Raw genomic sequence first — 22,235 nt, forward strand, 5'->3', positions numbered from 1 at the left:
CTTATTAAACCTAAATTTCCAAGTCAAATTCAACTGGAGCCTGGTCTTATAGCCCGGCCCAAGTCAGACTATAAGAAACACATGAAGACAAGCCAGGTGCCAAGTCATCATTATGGCACGAATATATCACCGACATGTGACGCTACATTTACCCAAAAAGAGTCATTTTGACAGTGCAGATCACAGAATTAACAACGGCTCCGTTCTGCTAGCTGGCTTGCCCATCTCTCTTTTTATCTACAATCCTGATTCCTGGAGCAAAATTCCTAAATACAACTCTTTCATCAATAGGATTCCACTTCAAAGTTGTTTTTTTTTTGACATCATCATCATCATTTTATATCTGATCAAATCTAAACACCATCAGATTCGTGTTCTGTTTTCATTTTCCCCCACCCCCGCTTCTTTTCGTTCTTCTTCTCCGATTCTTAGATGAAAGCTAGGGTTAGTTTCAATTCGATCAACAGATAAACAAAAAGACTTGCCCCAGTGGCGATTCAGTAATTATTGTTAGAACTGGGGGCGAATCAGTCTCACTCCCACCGTTACCCGGCTGCAGCCTCGGCTAATCAAGCCGGCGTGGGAATCTGGTTCTTTCTCCGTTCTCAAAGCAATGCTCCTCGCAACCTCCAGTATCTCACTCACATCGATTCTGTGAGCCGCCACCCTCCCGATCGCACGCCACCGATAATGGACCACGCATCTGCCGGCGCAGCCATCATAGAGGAACCGGAGTACCTAGCTCGGTACCTGGTGGTCAAGCACTCGTGGCGTGGCCGCTACAAGCGCATACTGTGTATCTCCAGCGTCTCCATCATTACCCTTGATCCCTCAACGCTATCTGTCACTAATTCGTACGACGTGGCCAGCGACTTCGAAAGCGCGACGCCAATTGTTGGGAGGGATGAGTATAACCCGAGCGAGTTCAACATCAGTGTCAGGACAGACGGGCGGGGCAAGTTCAAGGCCATCAAGTTCTCGTCGCGTTACAGGGCTAGCATTTTGACCGAGTTGCACCGAATTCGTTGGAACAGGCTCAGCACTGTTGCTGAGTTTCCGGTGCTGCATCTCAGGAGACGGAATTCAGAGTGGGTTCCTTTTGTAAGTTGCCAGTGCTGGTTACATATATGTTTATCTTTGTTTACGGTTTTGTTAGAATGCTGATTTTTCTGTTGCGAGTTGACTATAGTCACGAGTGTTCATTGTTGATGGAGGGATAGTGCTAGGTTTTTTGGTCAGGATTGGAGGTTGGTTATGACTTTGATTCAATAAATGCGTCTTCAATGGTTTTAGACGTGGAACCATGTCGTTGATTCAGACTAAAAGCGTTTCCTAGTTACTTGGTTTCTGGGGGTGTATAGTTATCTTCTACATGCTGATTGCTTTGAGTAGCTTCTTAGATGGAGCTAGCTTAAGATTACATGAGTGACGGGAATTTACTAAATGAATCGCTGGGAATGTAGGAAGCAGCCAGGAACTCAAATAGAACAGTTTTTTAAGCATGACCCACATGCAAATCTTATCATCATTAAAAAGGTAAAATGGTTTTATTTTTTCACATCAGATGCATACAGTTGGGACTTCAACTTCAGATTGCATATAGGTATCAGAATACATTAAAAACAAGAAATCTAAAAAATTTAGAAATTAAGAAAATAAGTTAAATAGAAAGAACTAAGAAAATCGAAAATCTAGGAAATAGAAAGGAAACTAAATGGGAAAAAATAGGAGAATACTTAGGAAAAGGAAATTAAATCTTCCCATTTCTCTTTATTATAATTGTTGCCAATCAAATGCCTTGGTTAGGAGCCAAATATAAAGATGTGAGAACTTGGGATCATGTGGTTGAGATGGTTGAGAGAAGATTGGTAGGGTGGAAGAGGAATTATTTGTCCAAAGGTGGGAGGCTAGCACTAATAAGAAGCGCCCTCACTAACCTGCCCATATACTACTTATTTGCATTAACGGTGCCAGTAAAGATTGCTAAAAAGCTAGAAAATATATAATGTCATTTCTTATGAAGTGATGGGGAGAGGAGTAGGAAATACCATTTAGTGAAGTGAGATGAGTTGAAGAAGCTGGTGGAGAGGGGTGGCTTGGGGCTTAGATCGCTCGTAGACATGAACAGGGCCTTACAGGAGAAGTGGTTTTGAAGGTACCTTATGGAGGAGAGGAGGTTATGGAGCCGGGTGATTGAGGCTTGTTGGGGTGGGGAGCTAGGGAGAGACTCTGGTGGTGAGGTTGTGAGGCCTTATGAGATGAGTTTATGGAGGAGGATTGGGCCGGGAGACATAAGTTCTTGGAATGCATACAGTGGAAGCTTGGAAGGGGTAATCACATACATTTTTGGGATGACAAGTGGATAGGAAGGGACAATCTTAGAAATAAGTTTTCAAGAATATATTCTATTGCCGAAAGGAAGAATGTGGTGGTGGAGGAGGTGTTTAGAGGAGTGGACGATAGGAGAGGATAGTGCCTGAATCTATCTAGAAATCTTAATGATTGGGAGATTGAAGAATTTGAAGCTTTTCTCTTCTCATTTCTAATGTGCAATTGAGTGAAGACAAGGTTAAGGTGGTATGGAAACTAAAAAAGGATGGGATGTTCTTAGTAAAGCCCTTCTACACTCATATGGTGAAGAGAATTGGGGACCATGTCAGTTTTCTTGCTCAACAGATGTGGAAAGTGAAGACATCTCCTAGAATCGTTTTTTTTTTGGCTTGGGAAGCGGGTCGGGAGTGCATCCTTATTATTGACAGACTGATGAGAAGGGGCAAGACTATCGTGAATGGTTGCTATTTATGCTTGAAGGCAGCTGAATTTTGTAATCATATTCCCCTTTGTTATCTGGTGGTATATAATATATGGTCTATGGTGTACAATCTACTCGGAATCAATTAGGTGATTGCAGGTTCGGTTAGGGATGAACTTTGGGTGTGGGATGAGATTTGTAAAAAGTCAAAAATTGTAAAGCTTATTCGTCTTACTGTTTTTTGGGTGGTATGAAAAAAAAAAGAAAGAACAATAGAACATTTGATGGGTGTGTTAGGAATATAAATAGAATTAGAAATAGGTGGTTCAATGTTTTTCGATTTTTAATCCTGGGACCTGACCTAAATGGGTGGGATGATTTTGGGTGGTCATCGACGGTCTTAACTGAAGTGTAAATATTTAGTATATGGGTGACACCCTCTTGGTGCTGTGTACTTAATATACATATTTTTTTTATCTAAAAAAAAATATTTTTATTATAACACTTTCCAAAATTTTAGAAATGTAAATTAAATCTCCTTGTTCCTTTTAGTTAACTTCCAAAAACATTTATGTTCCTCTATTCGTTTTGCCTCATATCTCCTATTATTGAAATATGTCAACCTTAACATCTTTCTATTATGCACATTCTACTCTACTTGGTGAAAACTCGACATTGAGGTTTAAAATGTCGAAGCAAAAGAATATCAAAGTTGGAACTTGTCTCAATTACACTTGAAGCTTGCAAAACTTGAAATTGTCATAACATGAATGCTTTTGAAATCAAGAATTACAAAGACGTAGTGAACCAATTAGGAATGACAAGTTCTATTGAAGGAAGAACAAAACAAACTTTCCTCGTTATTGTTAGGAGTCAAAGAATGTCAAGTGGTATCTTCAAGTAAGACCTCTTTCTTCTTAAAGTCAATGAAAACACAAATATTTCAATCTTAACAACATTATTGCTTATAACTAGATTGAGAGATTCATTACTAGAAAACTCAACTTGCTCAATAGAGATAACAACCTTGTTCACAATATCTTCTTTTATTTCAATTACTTCATTCGTGCACATAGCTTTGATGTGATTAGTTAATTCTTAATCATTAGGTTGTAACACTTCCATAGGATTTTGCTCAGTCACCAAATCATTCACCCTTTCATTTATTTCTTGTTCTTCATATTCCATTGAAGTTGAGATATGTTGGGTTCTTGCATAAGCAAAGATTCAAGATTTTCTCTATGTTTTTTCATCTTCATTTCACACGCTTTCACTTAAATCCTAGAGAGCTATTATCTCACAAAAAAAAAAAAAAAAACCTAAAGAGCTATTTTGAAATCCTTCAAAGTAACTTCACAAGGATGGGAGTTATCATGTTGTCCCTGCAACTTTTTTTCTCTCGCAGTTGGAGCACTTATTTTCATTATTCTAGGCATTGAAAACTAATTTTGAATTTCCATTTGATAACATCTGTTATATAAATAATATTCTTGGAGAGAATCTCGAGTCTGAATAGCATTCGATAAAGTTCATAAGTCACAAAGTTTGCAACCTTGTAGAATGACAATTGATTTTTTTTTTTGAAAGAAAAGTATAGAAATGTATTGATGATAAGTGCCAAGGGTGCACTGCCCATGTGCAATTTTACATATCGATGAGTATATCTACAATAGAAGCAAAATTAATATTACTATCAATATCATGCTCAAGTATGGTAGAGCCAAAATAGTGAAATCAATTGTCTTTTAAAGTATTGAAGTCTAATTCTTTTCCGTCAAAAGCACGTTTATTTCTTTCCTTCCAAATTACTCAAAATACCGGGGGGTGGGGGGGGGATGAGTTTAAAGAGTTTGTTTCGTTTGCTAAGACCTTCCCAAGCAAGAAGTTCCCCAAATACTGTGTTTGCCAAGACCCAACAATTGATTTTAATTTTCTCCACATATCTGTATTGGTCAAAAGTTTTATATACAACATATCATAAATCATTGTTTATAACTGAACCATATGCTCGATAGAAAGTAACTAGAAGAACTTTACTCATGTTGTAAATCCATCCAACATTAAGAGTGAACACACTCTGTCTAATATCAACTTTTAAAAGTGAACAAAAAAAAATAATTTTGTGCCAACTAGCCTCAAAAAAGTGAAAGAGCATGTCCAACAGCCTCAAGATTCATTTTGGAAATACCGGAAACAGGTCTGGAGGTGGCTGAATAGTGCAAGGTGAAGCGAATGGGGTCAAATTGGTTTGAAAAATCAATATTGTTAGAAAGCAAAGGTCTCATGCGCAGGCTTCTGGCGAGCGTACAACAATGATATGCTGGCAGAAGGCGATGGTGTCAGACCTGGTGTTGGTGTTACTCTCGGTTGTCGGGGCGGCAAAGTTCTCGAGTTTGCAGCTGCAGTCCAGTGAATTTTGGGTAGTGAGAGGATTACACGAGTTTTTGCAGCAGGGCTTTCGGGTTCCATTGATTGAGATCTTCCAAAGCTAGCACTGAAAGCAGTATCGGCCACCTCCTGGTGGTGGCCAGGAACAAGCTGACCTGCTTTTTTGGGTTAGAATTTTCTTTTTTTTTTTTTCTCTGTTTTATGGAGAATAAGGAGAGACAGAGTGTATATTCAAGATGTCAAGAATTCATTTTGGAAAGTGAACTGTTGAACACTTTCCTGTGATTAATAGAATTTAAACTTCTATACCAACTGATGTAGAACGAAGAAAGCTTGAAGATAAACTTAGAGAAATTTGATTAACGACCAAAATGGATATTTTGGATCTCAATAATTAAAACAATATCTCAATATTTGAATCATAATAATTAATATTATATTTAGTAACTAAGTTAGGGTATCCTTAATTATAGGTTCTAAAATACACCGAAAATAAAAAATCTAAAAAACCTAATAAATAGGAAAATAAGTTAAATAGAAGAACTAAGAACATTAGAAATTTAGGGAACAGGAAAATAAACTGAATACAAAAACTAGGAGAATACTCAGGAAAGGACTTCCTATTTCCCTTTATTATAAAACTTTCCAACTTAGAAAAGGAAATTAAATCTTTCTATTCCTTTTAGTTAACTTCCAAAGATATTTATGTTCCCTTATTGGTTCTGCCTCATATTTTTTTATTATTGAAATATGTCCACTTTATGTATTGTCGAAACTTGTAAAATAGATTATTTAAAAAAAAAAAGAAATATGCCCACTTTAAGATCTTTCTTTAATGCACCAATTTGTATGCCGTTGAAACAAAAATGCTTGGGTCGCTAATCTTTACAATCTTGATAAAGATGTTCACTTTTGTAGGGAACTATGTTCTATTGGGAAGAACATGTCCTTTTGGTATTAAAGCTTATGAAGCATGAGGATGTTTATTGTCATGAGATTTTTGGGTTTTGACTTAGTTTCAATAAGAAAATTCATAAAGGGTAGTCTCTAGTACTAATGAAACGTTATTGGAATTTGAGTGATGAGCTTATGGTGTTAGAAGTTATACCGTAGTTGACTTGAGGAAATTTTTTTTTCTCAAGGCAACTACAATGTTGCATATACGAGTTTTGCGTTGGTTCATGGCATGAAAGGTTTGCATGTGTGAGATTGTGGGTTCTACATTGGTTCAAATGGAAGTTTGACCTGATTTGTGATGCCTGATATCCTTTATTGGTAATGCCTTAAGAAGATTATAAAATTTATTTGTTGCACGAAGATCTAACAGTGGCAATAGTTATATAGGGTTGGTTTGTCCAATTAGGGATTCGAGGATAAAAATCTAAACATCACATCAAGAATTTTTTAGACAAATTTAAGATATCTTAAGAGTCGTATCTAAGGGGTTGATTGTATCACACGACTAGAAAAATTAAGAAATTTTCAAAATATATTATTGAACAACTAATGTTCAATAAATGAAATTGCAAAATTATTATAATGACTTATAAGTAGATGTTTCTAAGTAGAATTAAACTAAGAGATAGAACAGTAGTAGAATTAGGAATATTAGTCCTAATACATATAGGAAATATACTAATAAGAATAAGATCCTAAGTTATTAAAATTATAATAGTACTCCTAAATAATATAATAATAGACTCCTAAATAATATAGTTGTTTTATAATATAATTATAATTTTTAATTTATTTAGGAAATCTAGTATAGCTCATTTTGCATTATTCTCCATTTGGTTGGAGAAAACTCGTTTACGAGTTTTGAAGTGGCAAATAATGTAAAACTTTGACCTTTGAGTTTCCCCACAAAAACTTAGCAACCTTTGTGCTTGGTTGTTCTCGCCAATAACTAGAATAGTAGAAGCACACAATTGTTTATGAGCATTAATCTTGGTGGGAGGATGAAGTCAATATGTTGACCAATTGGTATGTCAAATCCTTTGTTGGATGGAACTTTCATAGAGTTGACCATTGGGGAAAAATATTGAGCAATAAGAAGATAGTGATTCTTTTTGCCCATCCATAGAACTAACTCTTGGGGAAAGATTTTGAGCAATAGGGAGACGTAATGATTCTTCTTCCTCTTCCACTTTGAAGTTTTGACAATATGTATGTTAGCAAAAGAGAGGTACTCGTTTAGTAGGACCTAAATTATCATCCTTGTAGGATATGTAACCGTCGTCTCTTTCTTGAGCCTCTTCCTTTTCTTTCATTTCAACATGCAAGTTATTCTTCATTGGGCATTCGTAGCTCATGTGCCTACTTTGTCCACATCTAAAGCAAATAACTTCCTTACCTATAGGAGCTTTGAAATTTGATGTTGATCCATTCTTCGGCTCACCTTTGGATTCAAATGTGTCCTTAGAAGTGGATTCCATGATTGGAAATTTTTCTTGGGATTGGACATTTCAAATATTCTTTCACATCAAGGGTTGTTTGATAAGTTTGTATTATAGTTGTAGGAGGTTGTCGAATTAACTCTCTTTTAATGTAAACTCTTAGTCCTATCTTAAATCGAGATGTCAACTCTTATAAAAAGTACTTTGTCCAACCTTCCAGTGTATTATATATCTTTGTTAACAATTTCTGTGAGTGTTGCAAGGAAATTGTACGCAATTAAGTAGATGTTTTTATGGTTTGATTTTGAGGAGAAAATGAGGTACCACTTGGTGGCACGGGATGTGTTAAAAAGACATTTGAATCAGGGTGGTTTGGGGTTGAGATTGGTAGTAGAAATGAATCAGACATTGCAAAGTCAGTGGATTTGGAGGTTCATGAAAGAGAGTGGGATTCTATGGTGAAGGGTTATTGGGATAAAATTTAGCACTGGGAATAGGGGCTGGTATCCTAGAGGCGTAAGTAGACCACATGGGACATGAGTATGAAAAAAATTATGTATAGGAAGAGATAGTTTTCATAAACGCATCTAGTGGAGAGTTGGCAATGGGGAGAGAACCAATTTTTGATAGATTTGGCTTAGAGAGGAAGCATTTAAAGATAGGTTCCCACGGATCTTTTGCATTGCAGTTACAAGAATATATAAGGAAAGGAGTGATTTATAGAATTTTGGGGTGGTAAGGGATGGCATGTGGAGATTATCAGGAATCTTAATGATCGGGAAATAAATGATTACGAATGTTTGTTGTTTCTCGCTGTCTTCCATATCCTTTAATGAGGGTGATGATTAACCAGTTTGGTCCCTTAGCTCAAATGAAACCTTTTTGGTTGGGTTATTTCATAAATACTTGATCAAGAATGAATCAGTGGAGAACAAGTTCCCGTTCCGGAAAATGTAGAGTAAATGCTCTCCCAAGAATCGCTTTCTTCGCTTGGGCAGTAGGACGTGAATATATTTGATTATTGAAAAGTTGACGAGAAACGGAAATATTTTGGTGAATAGGTGCTATCTTTGTAAGAGGGTGGAAGAGATTTACTACAATTTCCCCTAGCATATAAAATATGGTGTATGGCATATGGACTGCTGAGCATGAGTTGTGTAATGGTGGATAATGTTAGGGAGGAGTTATGAGCATGGAAGAGTGTTAGTGATAGGAAAAACATTTGTAAGTTATTCTTCTTACTATCTTTTGGGTGGCATGGAAAGAAAGGAATAAAAGGACTTTTGAAGAAGTGGAAGAGAATGTGGATAAGGTTAAAGCCAGACGGTACCAGACCTTGGGCTTTTTGGCTACAGGTAATTCTTTGTATTCCATGGAGAGTTTAGGTAACTTTATTGATTGTATGATTGACATGTAAATATCTTTTGTGTATGGGTTGGCACCCTTCTGATGCTTGTAATTAATGAATACATATCATACTTAACTCAAAAGATCAAGATGTTGCTTGACTATCGTCTTCGACTAATTGACTCCAAATTTTTAATTCTTCAAACTTCTGTGTGTATTTAGTTACTAACATATTGCTCTGGAAGTGTAAGCTTGGTCACGAAGTTTGTTAGACTAGCTAGGAGGTAGATACTTTTGGCGAAGAATAGCTTTCACCTCATCCCATGTTTTAGTTGTTGGTTGTTCTCTTCTTGTTATATTTTTATTAATAGCATACCACCATATTTTTGCAAGTTCAACCAACTCCATTATCAAAATCTTTGTGCATCTGACTTGTCATACTACAACTAGTATCCTTCTATTGAATTAAGCCAATTGAGAAAGAAACTGGGGTCTCTTTCGGCAAATCAGGAAATTTGAACTTTACTCTCTTGGTAATATCTCCAGCATTATCTTCAGTGTGTCTTCTATCTGCAGTTTGTGCAACTTGCACATTTTCAATTGGTGCATGTACTTTTGTTGAGCGCAAGTATCTCACTCCTTCCATGACTGCATTGATTGTTTTTTGCAGTGTTACGAATATAATACTAGTGGTTGTCTCGCATGCCTCTAGTTGTGCATTTAATTCAGCGTTAGTCATCATTGTTGAAGTTTAACTTCTCTTTAGGTCTGCTTGAAGCGGGAACCAATCACAGGAGCCAAAATAGAACAGATTGCATGACTGTACTCGCAGCTAGCCCGGTGTGGGCTTCACGGGTTGGCTGATTGATACCTTTTGTAGCTGGGTGTGGTGGCGATGTCAAGCAGCCACCGTCAGTACTGGCAGCTGTTTTGGGGTTTCTGTGATTTTTTTTTTTCCAGATAGATTTGGGGTTATTTGGATGTAAAGTTTTGAGAATTTGGGTATGAGATTTTTGTAGCTTGGATACCAAATTGATATAGGACAAATAAGGTTGATTTACCTAATTAGAGATTTAGGGATAAAAACCCAGACATTGCACATAGGATTTCTTAGACATCATATTTAAGAATTCTAAGTATCACATTTAAGGGTTTAATCGCATCACACGAATAGAAAATTGAGAAACTCTTGTATTTGAATAATTAATGCTCAATAAGTGAAATTATGAAATTATTTATAACGGTTTCTAAGTAGCATTTTCTAAATAGAATTAAATTAAGAAATATTAAACTAATAAAATTAGGAATATTAATCATTATACAAATAGGAAATATACTAATAAGAATAAAATTCTGAATTACTAAAACTATAATAATACTCCTAAATAATGTACTTATTCTACATTTAATATAATTATGATTTTAAATTTATTTAGAAAATCTAGTGCTAACCCATTTTGTATCATTATTCTTGTAGGTGATTTCCCATTAGTTACAGCATTTTGCATTAGTTACAAAACAATTTTAGTATTTCTGATGGAAAGTTGGGATTGTTATATTAAGTAAAATTTTGCTATCAATTAATGATTGGTTTAATTATACAGAAATTGAAGGTTACCTATGTCGGGGTTGAACTTATTGAGTTAAAATCTGGAGATCCTCGATGGTGCTTGGATTTTAGAGATATGAATTCCCCTGCCATCATTCTTCTTTCTGATGCATATGGGAGAAAAAATGTTGATCATGGTGGTTTTATTCTTTGTCCATTGTATGGAAGAAAATCTAAAGCTTTCCAAGCTGCTTCAGGAACATCAAATTCTACAATCATTGCAAATTTGGTGAGACTTCTTTGACTGCTAATTTTAGTTACATCCTTTATTAGCTTAATACTTCATAACGATCTTTTTTTAATGTTTTTATGTCTGAACTTCGCTTCTCCTTATTGAACTTCTTCCCTGCTTGATGGTGTAATTTTGAGTAAACTTATGCAGACTAAAACTGCAAAATCTATGGTTGGGGTGTCACTTTCCATAGACAGTTCAGAATCCCTTACTGCAGCAGAGTATATAAAGAGAAGGGGTAAGGCATCCGAGATTTTAGAGTTAACTTCATTCTCATTATTAGTTATAAGCTTTTCCCCCTTCTCACCTGTTGATTGTTGGTGGGTGTTTTTGTAAAATTTGTCTAAAATACAGCCAAAGAACCAGTTGGAGCAGAAGAAACCCCTTGCGGGGGTTGGTCTGTAACAAGGTTAAGATCTGCAGCTCATGGAACTCTAAATGTCTCCGGATTGAGTTTGGGTGTTGGCCCAAAAGGTGGGCTTGGAGAGCATGGTGATGCTGTATCCCGTCAGCTCATTCTTTCTAAGGTTTCGCTTGTTGAGAGGCGACCGGATAACTATGAAGTAAGCTTTTAAATGACACATTGTAGGATTTAGATAGTAGATGAAATGTATCTTTCTATTTCAAAAATGATTACTCTCTGTTATAGGTATTTGCCTTATGTGTTAACCATTCAAGGGTGAGAAATATCTAATGTTTTATGAATTGCAAGTCAAACAAATATCAAAGTTAAGTTTCTTAAGAAGAAAGAAAGAACTTGCACATGATCCTTATTTTGTAAGTTTGTTATGTGTTTGATGGACTTGTATCACATGCTGAGAATTGTCCTTAGAGGTGTGCAGGCTGTTATTGTTCGTCCTTTATCTGCAGTAAGTTCACTTGTTCGGTTCGCTGAGGAGCCTCAGATGTTTGCAATTGAATTCAACGATGGATGCCCTATCCATGTGAGTATGTTTACTTCCACAGTGAATTTACTTGAATGTAAATAATCTAATGACATGGATTCTAGGTCTATGCAAGCACGTCTCGTGATAGTCTCCTTGCAGCCGTTCGAGATGTATTGCAAACGGAAGTAGGTATACGTGTCCTCTCTCGAATATGAATGGAGTTTTATTGCTACAAAAGTGTTTCGAAACACAACATTTTAAATGATTTTCATTTTCAAGACTCATGTTTTATTAGTGATAGATAGAGTGAACTTCCAATTTGATGTGGTGGGTCTTTGGGCTTGACATGTGCAGGGGCAGTGTGCTGTACCAGTGTTACCCAGGTTGACAATGCCTGGTCATCGCATTGATCCTCCCTGTGGGAGAGTTCATTTGCAATTTGGGTTACAACAACTTGCTGCTGATATGGAAAATGCATCTATGCATTTGAAACACTTAGCTGCTGCTGCAAAAGATGCTGTTGCTGAAGGTGGCTCTATTCCTGGTTCAAGAGCCAAGTTATGGCGAAGGATAAGGGAGTTCAATGCTTGTATCCTGTATAGTGGAGTTCCTCCTGCTATTGAAGTACCTGAAGTTACTTTGATGGCCTTGATTACTATGCTTCCATCAACTCCTAGTCTTCCTCCAGAGGCCCCTCCTTTGCCACCGCCTTCACCTAAAGCTGCTGCAACAGTAATGGGCTTTGTTGCATGTTTGCATCGACTGTTAGCCTCAAGAAATGCAGCTTCCCATGTGTTGTCTTTCCCTGCAGCTGTTGGAAGAGTCATGGGATTACTTAGAAATGGTTCTGAGGGTGTGGCTGCAGAAGCTGCTGGCCTTGTTGCATCACTTATTGGTGGGGGTCCTGCGGACCCAAACATGGTTATGGATTCAAAAGGAGAACAACATGCAACAATTATGCATACAAAGTCTGTGTTGTTTGGTCAGCAAGGTTATGTTACAGTCCTGGTCAATAGATTGAAACCCATGTCAGTATCTCCTCTATTGTCAATGGCTGTTGTTGAAGTTCTTGAAGCTATGATTTGTGATCCACATGGTGAAACTACTCAATACACTGTCTTTGTTGAATTGTTGCGCCAAGTTGCTGGTTTACGCCGTCGCTTGTTTGCATTGTTTGGACATCCTGCTGAAAGTGTGAGGGAAACAGTTGCAGTAATAATGCGTACAATTGCAGAAGAAGATGCAATTGCCGCAGAATCCATGCGAGATGCTGCATTGCGCGATGGTGCTCTGTTGAGACATTTATTGCATGCTTTTTTTCTTCCTCCTGGTGAGCGTCGTGAGGTTAGTCAACAACTTGTTGCACTTTGGGCAGACTCTTATCAACCAGCTCTGGTTCTACTATCTAGAGTTCTACCTCCTGGACTTGTTGCTTATTTACATACACGTCCTGATGGAGTTTTAGCTGAAGATTCAAATCAAGAAGGATCCTTGACCGGTAGAAGACATAGGCGTTTGCTTCAGCAGAGGAAAGGTCGTGTTGGAAGAGGAATCACATCTCAGGAAAATCCCTTTTCTGTTAATAATGTTGAGGTAGGTGATCCAGCAAGGCAAGCAGGTGCAGGCGCAGGTGCAGGTACTTACAGAGCTTCAGAGAACTATCATAAACCTGCTCAAGATCCAAATTCCAGTCAAGTTGCAGGCATTCCATCTGCCGCTGCTACCGTTGAAAATATGACTGGTGATATGTCCTCTGCAGGAGTTTTACAAAATGGTCACTTACCTGTGGTAACTTCAGCTGATTCTCCATCAGCAAACATGCATGGGGTATTTGAACCAAATGCTTCAATTTCAACAGATTCGGATTTGACCACAATTGGTTTCCAGAATGCAGGTCTTCCAGCACCTGCACAGGTTGTTGTGGAGAACACTCCAGTGGGTTCTGGTAGACTACTTTTGAATTGGCCTGAGTTTTGGCGGGCTTTTAGCCTAGATCACAATCGTGCAGATCTGATATGGAATGAGCGCACAAGACAGGAGTTAAGGGAAGCATTGCAGGCTGAGGTTCATAAATTAGATGTTGAAAAGGAGCGTACTGATGATATTGCTCCTGGAGGTGCTTCTGTAGAAGTAACTGGCCAAGAGAGCGTGCCACGGATATCGTGGAACTATTCTGAGTTCTCTGTTAGTTATCCCAGCTTATCCAAGGAAGTTTGTGTGGGTCAATATTATCTGCGTTTGCTGCTTGAGAGTGGGAGCAGTGGCAGGGCACAGGATTTTCCCTTACGTGATCCAGTTGCCTTCTTCAGAGCACTCTATCATCGGTTCTTATGTGATGCTGATATAGGGCTGACAGTAGATGGTGCTGTTCCTGATGAATTGGGATCATCTGATGATTGGTGTGACATGGGGAGACTAGATGGTTTTGGGGGAGGGGGTGGATCCTCAGTTAGGGAACTTTGTGCAAGGGCCATGGCAATTGTATATGAGCAGCATTACAATACAATAGGCCCTTTTGAAGGCACTGCACATATTACAGTTCTCTTGGATAGGACAGATGATAGGGCTTTGAGGCACCGTCTTCTGCTCCTTTTAAAGGTACAATAAAATTTGATTGGCTGCTGCCACCTCCTGCTACCATTATGCTGAACAAATTTCGTTAGTCTTTGATGGCAGTCTGTTCTATTATTGAGTTTCATATGATTGCATCTTTTCTTTGTCTTGATGCCCATACACTTGTAACTTCATAGTGTTATCATTGGGTTTGATCTGATTGGTGTATTACTTTACTTGGTGCATGAACATATTTGCGTAGTATAAAGATGAACTACATAACTATCTATATTTGGTAGGCCTGTATATGCTGATGAGATCTGTTAGCAGATGCATGTTTCCATTGGATGGTCCAGGCTCGAGCCAATTTTTATACAGCTGCGTCACTTATTCTGGCTTTCTCTTCTCTAAGCGTGCATTACAACCTACGGTTTAGAACCAACCTATCGATGTAATGGCAAAAATTTGGGTTAGCAAGGAAACGAATCGCTCATTCTGTTGGTCACTGTGTGAGTTATATGGAAAGAAAGAAACAGTCTTATTTTTTGGGACAAAGTCTCATCTTTTGTTAACATAAGAGACTATTGATTCTGGACCTTAAATTTTTTTGTCTAGGGGCATTCCAAATTCTTTCTTGGGAGGATCTTGGAACCTTCATAGAGATTTTTTCTGTTTCTTAGTTTTTTGCTCTTTTATAAGGATGGCATCCCCTTGGTGCCTTTGTGCTATGCTTTCACTTCTCCCAAAAGAGAAGGGCCCAAATTTGAGTCAAGAATTCTGTTTTTTGTTTCTTAGTTATTTGCTCTTTTACTTGGGGAGGCACCTGGCACACTGTTGGTGCCTTTTTAATATGCTCTCTTTTTCTCTCAAAAAAAGAAGCACAGAAATTTGAGTCAAGAATTTAAACTAGTCTTTAATTCATCAAATCCTAATTATTATTCTTGTTGAATGTTCAGGTCTTAATGAATGTTTTGTCAAATGTGGAGGCTTGTGTTCTGGTTGGAGGCTGTGTCTTAGCAGTTGATCTTCTTACAGTGGCCCATGAAGCTTCAGAAAGGACTGCTATCCCTTTACAGTCGAACTTGATAGCTGCCACTGCCTTCATGGAACCACTTAAGGAATGGATGTATCTTGATAAGGATGGCAGTCAAGTTGGACCTTTGGAGAAAGATGCGATCAGAAGGTTATGGTCAAAAAAAGAAATTGACTGGGTAACAAGATGCTGGGCTTCTGGGATGCTGGACTGGAAGCGATTACGTGATATACGGGAACTTAGGTGGGCATTAGCTGTCCGGGTTCCTGTCCTCACACCAACACAGGTATTGTCATCTGAGTTGTATGAAGAGCAACTCTTGTGATGTTATTTGTTGTTTTGTTTATTGTCGTACATGATGCATAATCTTGCTGTTGATCTATTATGCTACATATTTATCTTACGAGTGGTGAATAAGCTAGGGTTAAGGGTGGATTAGGCCCCTCACCCTATCCTACCTAGTTTTTGTTAGATAATTCTTTTGGGACAGGGGAAGACACTATCCACCAATATTTATCTTACAAGTGCTGAATAGATCCTACCCCTAAAACAACTCAAAAACTTTTTCAATTTTTTTTTACCTATATCCATTGACAAGATATTACAATGGTCATCCCCCTATTGTCTCCACCTCTGACCTTTGTTGCCACCACCGTTGTTGTCTCTGCCACCATCACTATTGTTGCCTCCGTTGCCATCACCATCGTTGTCGTTGCTGCCAACACCATCACCTCTCCTCCTCCACTGTTGTTGCACCATTGTCACTGTTGCTACTTTCGGGGTCCTTATCACCATTGCCACATGCACCTTCTCCATTGGTGCTGTGCCACTACTACATTGTTGTTGTTGTTATCATCGCTACCCCTACCACCACCATTGATACTGTCACCATCACTACCATCATGTTGCCCTTGTTATTACTTTTATGTTCGTTGTTGCAGCTGTTATTGCTACTTCTATTGTTGTTACCATAGTTGTCACTATTATCACTACTGTTATTATTGTTGCCTTCAGTGTTATTAGCATTATAGTTGTGACTACTGCTTTTGCTGCACATCTTGTTAATGCCATTTGTCATCTATGCCATGCTATTATAGTGACAATCGTTGCTGCTCTTACCGCGACAACCACTACTAATTTCTAGTATGGATTGGAAAAGGAGTAGTAGAACATATTGTGCTATTTTATTTGTTTTCTTACCTAATCATCCAAAAGATATTGTAAAGTAAGAATTCTACCTATGTTTGACCCTATTTTACCAACTATCTTAGCCTTTCCTACCCACTATCCAACCCAGGTGCCTAAAGACTAAAGTTGCCTGAACTTTTTGCTGTAATTGACAAAGTTTATTCTATACACCGATAATTCTTAGCACATCATTATCCAACCCAGGTGCCTAAAGACTAAAGTAGTCTGCTGTAATCGACAAAGTTTATTCTATCCATCGGTAATTCGTAGCACATATCTCAATGCTTGATGAATCAATGTTTTTGTTTGAAATTGTTTTCGAGAAGCTTTTATGTGAAAGTATAAGTTAACTTCTTGAAACCCTTTTGTATTCTCTATGTTATATCAGAAAATGTTTCTTTTAATGCTGCTAGCACCCAGTGTTGCAACTGAATAGGGCTTCGCTTAGGTGTACTGCTTGTGTTAACATTCTCCTTTAAAATAGTCCATCCAAAAGGAGCCAGAGGATTGCTGTTCATGTTTCAGTGGCTTTCCTTCATGTCTTCTTGAATGCATTACCTTTTCCACAAACATTTGAGATTATATGAGGCAGATATGCTTATATTATTTAGGTGCTTAATGGTTGATTTATTAGCTTTCATTTTTCTCTCAGACTCACACTGCATTTTCCAAACTCCCTAATACTTTTTCTTATGATATCTGTCTAATTTTTTTTCTAATAGATAACTTCTTTATTCAGGTAGGGGATGCAGCATTATCCATATTACACAGCATGGTGTCTGCACACTCAGATTTGGATGATGCTGGAGAGATAGTTACTCCAACTCCAAGGGTAAAACGGATCTTGTCAAGTTCGCGTTGCCTTCCACATATTGCACAGGTGACTTTTCACTCTGTTACGCTCTGTTCACTTTGTACTCAGTGGCATATCCTAATGAATAGAGGCTTTTGGAGTGTGAGAGAGTATATGTATGTATCTGTTTATATATATATATATACACACACAAAGACTTGCCAGTGTTTGATGTGTGGTCATTTAAGTCTTGGTTTGCAAGGCTTTCCTCTTTCAGAATGTTTGAATCTTGATACTAATCATTAATGTTATTTGTCCTCCTGCCAACCTTTCCAACCAAAAAAGGCTATGCTTTCTGGGGAACCAACTATTGTGGAGGCTGCTGCTGCATTGCTGAAGGCTGTTGTCACCAGAAATCCAAAGGCAATGATACGCCTATACAGTACTGGGGCATTTTATTTTGCCCTTGCATATCCTGGATCTAATCTCTTCTCAATAGCGCAACTTTTCTCAGTGACTCATGTCCATCAAGCCTTTCATGGTGGGGAAGAAGCCGCAGTTTCCTCCTCGTTACCATTGGCAAAACGTAGTGTATTGGGTGGGCTTCTTCCAGAGTCTTTGCTGTATGTCCTGGAGCGAAGTGGTCCTGCAGCCTTTGCAGCAGCAATGGTTTCTGATTCTGATACTCCAGAGATTATATGGACGCATAAAATGCGGGCAGAAAATCTTATTTGCCAGGTATTTACCTTTAAGATTACTTTGTTGTTTATGTACTTTTTATTTAAACTCAGTTATGTATTTGTTATGGTCTGGCAGAAAATGTGTGAGCTGGCACTCAGTCTCTTTTCTGTTTGTTTCTGCCAGGTTTTGCAGCATCTTGGTGATTTTCCCCAGAAACTGTCACAGCATTGCCATTCTTTATATGAGTATGCTCCTATGCCACCTGTAACTTATCCAGAGCTTAGAGATGAAATGTGGTGTCACCGTTATTATCTCCGAAACTTGTGTGACGAGATTCGATTTCCAAATTGGCCGATTGTTGAACATGTGGAATTTCTGCAGTCGTTATTGGTTATGTGGCGAGAAGAGTTGACACGTAGACCCATGGACCTTTCTGAAGAAGAAGCTTGTAAAATATTGGAAATATCCTTAGACGATATAGCAAGTGATGAAGTGAGAAAGAAGAATTCTTTTGAGATGAGTGAGGAGGTATCTAGCATATCCAAACAGATTGAGAACATTGATGAAGAAAAGCTTAAGAGACAGTATAGGAAACTTGCAATGAAATACCATCCTGACAAAAATCCTGAAGGGAGGGAGAAGTTTCTCTCTGTACAGAAAGCTTATGAACGACTCCAGGTAGTTTTCAACACTCACAAATAAAATGTGAATATCTTACGTTAGTCATGTTCCACAACTATCATTCCTGTGTAACGATTGGCTGGAATGCTTATTCATTACCATAAACATGATTACAGATGGTATGGTTTCTTTAGAATTTTTATGTTAAAAATGTGTGACCCCAAGTTTTTAGTTAGATGAGGTTCTTCCCTTTTTTTTACTAGTTGTATTTTTAGTGAGATAAGGTCTTTCCTTTCCTACTCATTGTATGTTAGAATGAACAATTTGTCAAAAAACAAAATGTGTAACTCAGATCTTTTGGGTGATCAATTTTTTTCGTTCTTTTTTTAGTTTACTGAACACTTTGTTTTATATTGGTATATATAGGCCACAATGCAAGGGTTACAAGGTCCTCAGCCTTGGAGGTTATTGCTTTTATTGAACGGACAGTGCATCTTATATAGACGATATGGATGGATACTGGAACCATTTAAGTATGCTGGCTATCCCATGTTGCTTAATGCTATTACTGTGGACACGGAAGATAGCAATTTTCTGTCATCAGATAGAGCTCCTCTTCTTGTTGCAGCATCAGAGCTTACCTGGCTGACGTAATTGCCTCCCTCTAACTTCTCTGCCTCATTTATTTTAGTAGTTGAATCTGAATAAAACATGCTTAACTTCTTTTCTTTATCTTTCTGACATTCAGTTGTGCATCTTCCTCATTAAATGGTGAAGAGCTTGTCAGAGATGGTGGACTACAACTTCTTGCTAATCTACTTTCCCGTTGCATGTGTGTGGTTCAGCCAACTACTCCTGCAACTGAACCATCGGCCATCATTGTTACAAATGTGATGCGAACATTTTCTGTTCTGAGTCAATTTGAGAGTGCAAGAGCTGAGATACTTGAATTTTCTGGACTTGTTGAGGACATTGTGCACTGCACTGAACTTGAACTTGTACCTGCAGCTGTTGATGCAGCTCTCCAGACAATTGCCAATGTTTCTGTGTCTTCTGAATTGCAGGATGCTTTGTTAAGGGCTGGTGTGCTTTGGTAGGTCATCTTTTTCGTTTCCTCTATTTCTCATTTAATATCATCCCTATTTTGTTTGACAACCTAGAATTTTTATGAAGATGAGACCATCTTGTTAAATATTAATGTGGATGTTACTGGATAAACATGCTCACCTGGGTATGGCAGGTAAGGAATTTATGTGTTTTGTGGAATGAGGAATTAATTAAGAGACCTTCATGGGAGCAGATTTTTAATTTGCCATGGGTGGGGATCTCCTCTTTTTCCAATCACCCTACTTATTATAATGTAAATGGAGTCTTTTTCCACAAACAAAGGTAGTGGTCAATATACCAAAATAATTGGTTGTAGACTTGCAACTAAATCATTGATTACCTTGAGAAGAAAACATTAACAGCTTTTTAGGAGATATCTGTTGAGGGAACTAAGAGTGTCAAGAATGGTTTGATATGTATGTTATTGAATATTACATCACTATATATATAGATTTTCTAGAACATAAAAGAAAATAAGTAATTAGTTACAATTAATTACATAAAATGTAATTTACTCTTATACCTTTTAATTTAATTCACCATTTCTCTAACACTCTCCCTCCAAACTGGGGAATAGATCTTGTCCGTCCCTAGTATGCCTATAAAAGTCTAGATGTATTCAATATATCTGTCAATTGAGAATTAGTGGACGTATATAGGGTACATATTAGGGTATGGTCAAGTTTTTCTTTGATTGTCTATCGATCTCGATATGTTTGGTCTGATCATGTTGTACCAGATTTGTGCAATGTTTATAGTTGACTTGTTGCAGTATAAACGCATGGGGTTTTCCCATTTGATTCTAAAATCTTCAAAAATTCTTCTTAGTCATAGTAATTTCACATACTCCTTGTTCCATTGTTCGAAATTCTGATTCTACATTTGATAACACAACTATATTTTGCATCTTGGTTCTTTAAATAAATAGGTCACCCCCCAGGAATGTATAGTATTTTATGGTAGACCTTCTATCTACAATTAATCCTTCATAATCTGTAGCAATATAGGTTTCTAAGAGTAGTTTATCGCTTTTTTTGAACATAATTTATTTTCTAAATGACTTTTTTAGGTAATGTAGTATAATACAGACTATTTGTAGGTGCACTTCTTTCAGAGCATGCATGAATTGACTTATAACACTTACTACATAGATAATGTTTGGTTTCGTGTGGGATACATTTTCTTGTTTACTACTATCTTCTTCTAGTATTCCTAATTTGTGATTATAATTAGTAAAAATGCTAGCTGGTTTGCATGCTAACTTGCTAGAGTCCCTCAACAGATCAATTGAGAAGTAAAAATCTCTTATTTTAAGCGGGCAACTTCAATTTTTTGAAAATACTTTAACTTACCAAGTTCATTGATCTCAAATTCTTTTGCCTACTGTTCGGTATAAATTTTTCTTTCTCATCATCTCTTGTTATTATAATGTCATTTATGTGTAATAGGAGAGCTATAACCCCCTATATTTTTGAGTATTTGATGAGTTAAGTGTAGCCTATTTGAGTCTGCTTAAATTTTAGATCTATGATTATTTTTGTGAACCTGCCAAATTATGCTCTTGACGATTATTCGAGTCCATACAGAACTTTTTTTAGTTACTACCTTATTTGGTGATTGTGGAATATCCATTTACTTTTTTTCTTTTAGATTTTCATGCAAGAAGGCATTTTTTCAATCATATTCTTATAGTTAACAATGAAATTAAGAGCTAATGAGAATAAGACTCGCGCAATGTTCATTTTGGCTATTGGTGTGAATTTCTCTTGGTAATCTATCTCATATGTCTGTGTATAGCCTTTTGCTACTAATTTCGTTTTATATATTTCAATTGTCTCATTTGTCTGGTATTTAATTGTAAAGACCGATTTATCTTATTGGTTTTTAACCTTTGGATAGATCCACTATTTCCCATGTCTGGTTTTTTTTTTCAAGCGCCTCTATTTCTATATTTGTAATATTTTTTTATTTTTCACAAGATAATGTCTCAGATACTCGATTAGGAACAGATAATGTTTAAATTTATGAGAAATTTTTTATCCAGTTGTGAGCATTTATCAGATGATACAATTTGTGAGATAGGGTAAAGATGTTTAATGCATTCTACTGTACCTTTACGAAGTAGAATAGTCGAGATTGATGTAAGCTCCAGGATTAAAATCAGATTCGTAGACTGACTTGGGCTTAGTCATTGACATCTTCCTCCTTTTATACACCTGAGAAAATTTAGGGTTTGATATGATCTTTTAAGTAGGTGAATGTTCTTGTGGGTTCTGAAAGTTCTCTTGTAATGATGTTGTTGGGATGTGTGGCAAAAGTGATAGGATAAAATTTGTCAAGAACACTATATCCTTATCTTATCTTTCAATGTAAACTCTTCCTAAAAATAAAGTTGAATGAAGTGAGATTCTTGTTGAACATATATAATATTTGCAGACACAAAAAATTTTTTAGTGGAAAGATGGTAAGATTTGTACCTCTTTTAAGAGGATGAGTACCCTATAAATACACATTTCAAAACCTAAGTATCAAGTTTCCTTCTTTGATGGAAATGAATATGAATGAAGGCAATGCATCTAAATATTCGAGAAATCAGATGGTTTATAACACTTATTGTTAAGTAAAATTTTTGAAGTGTTTTTAAGAGA

General features: G+C 37.1%; 1 protein-coding gene across 4 annotated transcripts in view; it reads left to right on the top strand.

Moving 5' to 3' along the window:
• The first annotated feature begins 179 nt into the window (after positions 1-179).
• GRV2 (DNAJ heat shock N-terminal domain-containing protein) overlaps positions 180-22,235 on the top strand; it is a 44,910-nt gene continuing 22,854 nt past the window's right edge. The window contains exons 1-13 of one of the 4 annotated variants that reach the window (XM_088207209.1): positions 180-1,101; positions 10,488-10,721; positions 10,875-10,962; positions 11,079-11,287; positions 11,567-11,668; positions 11,734-11,796; positions 11,966-14,209; positions 15,121-15,483; positions 17,125-17,265; positions 17,524-17,916; positions 18,043-18,537; positions 18,907-19,130; positions 19,229-19,573. In XM_088207209.1, the coding sequence (XP_088063335.1) occupies positions 691-1,101; positions 10,488-10,721; positions 10,875-10,962; positions 11,079-11,287; positions 11,567-11,668; positions 11,734-11,796; positions 11,966-14,209; positions 15,121-15,483; positions 17,125-17,265; positions 17,524-17,916; positions 18,043-18,537; positions 18,907-19,130; positions 19,229-19,573 (5,312 nt within the window). In that variant the 5' untranslated portion in view covers positions 180-690. Of the gene's footprint in view, positions 1,102-8,017; positions 8,892-10,487; positions 10,722-10,874; positions 10,963-11,078; positions 11,288-11,556; positions 11,669-11,733; positions 11,801-11,965; positions 14,210-15,120; positions 15,484-17,124; positions 17,266-17,523; positions 17,917-18,042; positions 18,538-18,906; positions 19,131-19,228; positions 19,574-22,235 lie in introns of those variants that run through there. The other 3 variants (XM_088207210.1, XM_088207211.1, XM_088207212.1) reach the window with 3 other exon arrangements.

Source organism: Carica papaya, chromosome 7, assembly GCF_054855325.1.
Source record: "Carica papaya isolate Zhongbai chromosome 7, ASM5485532v1, whole genome shotgun sequence".
Classification (NCBI taxonomy): Eukaryota; Viridiplantae; Streptophyta; class Magnoliopsida; order Brassicales; family Caricaceae; genus Carica; species Carica papaya.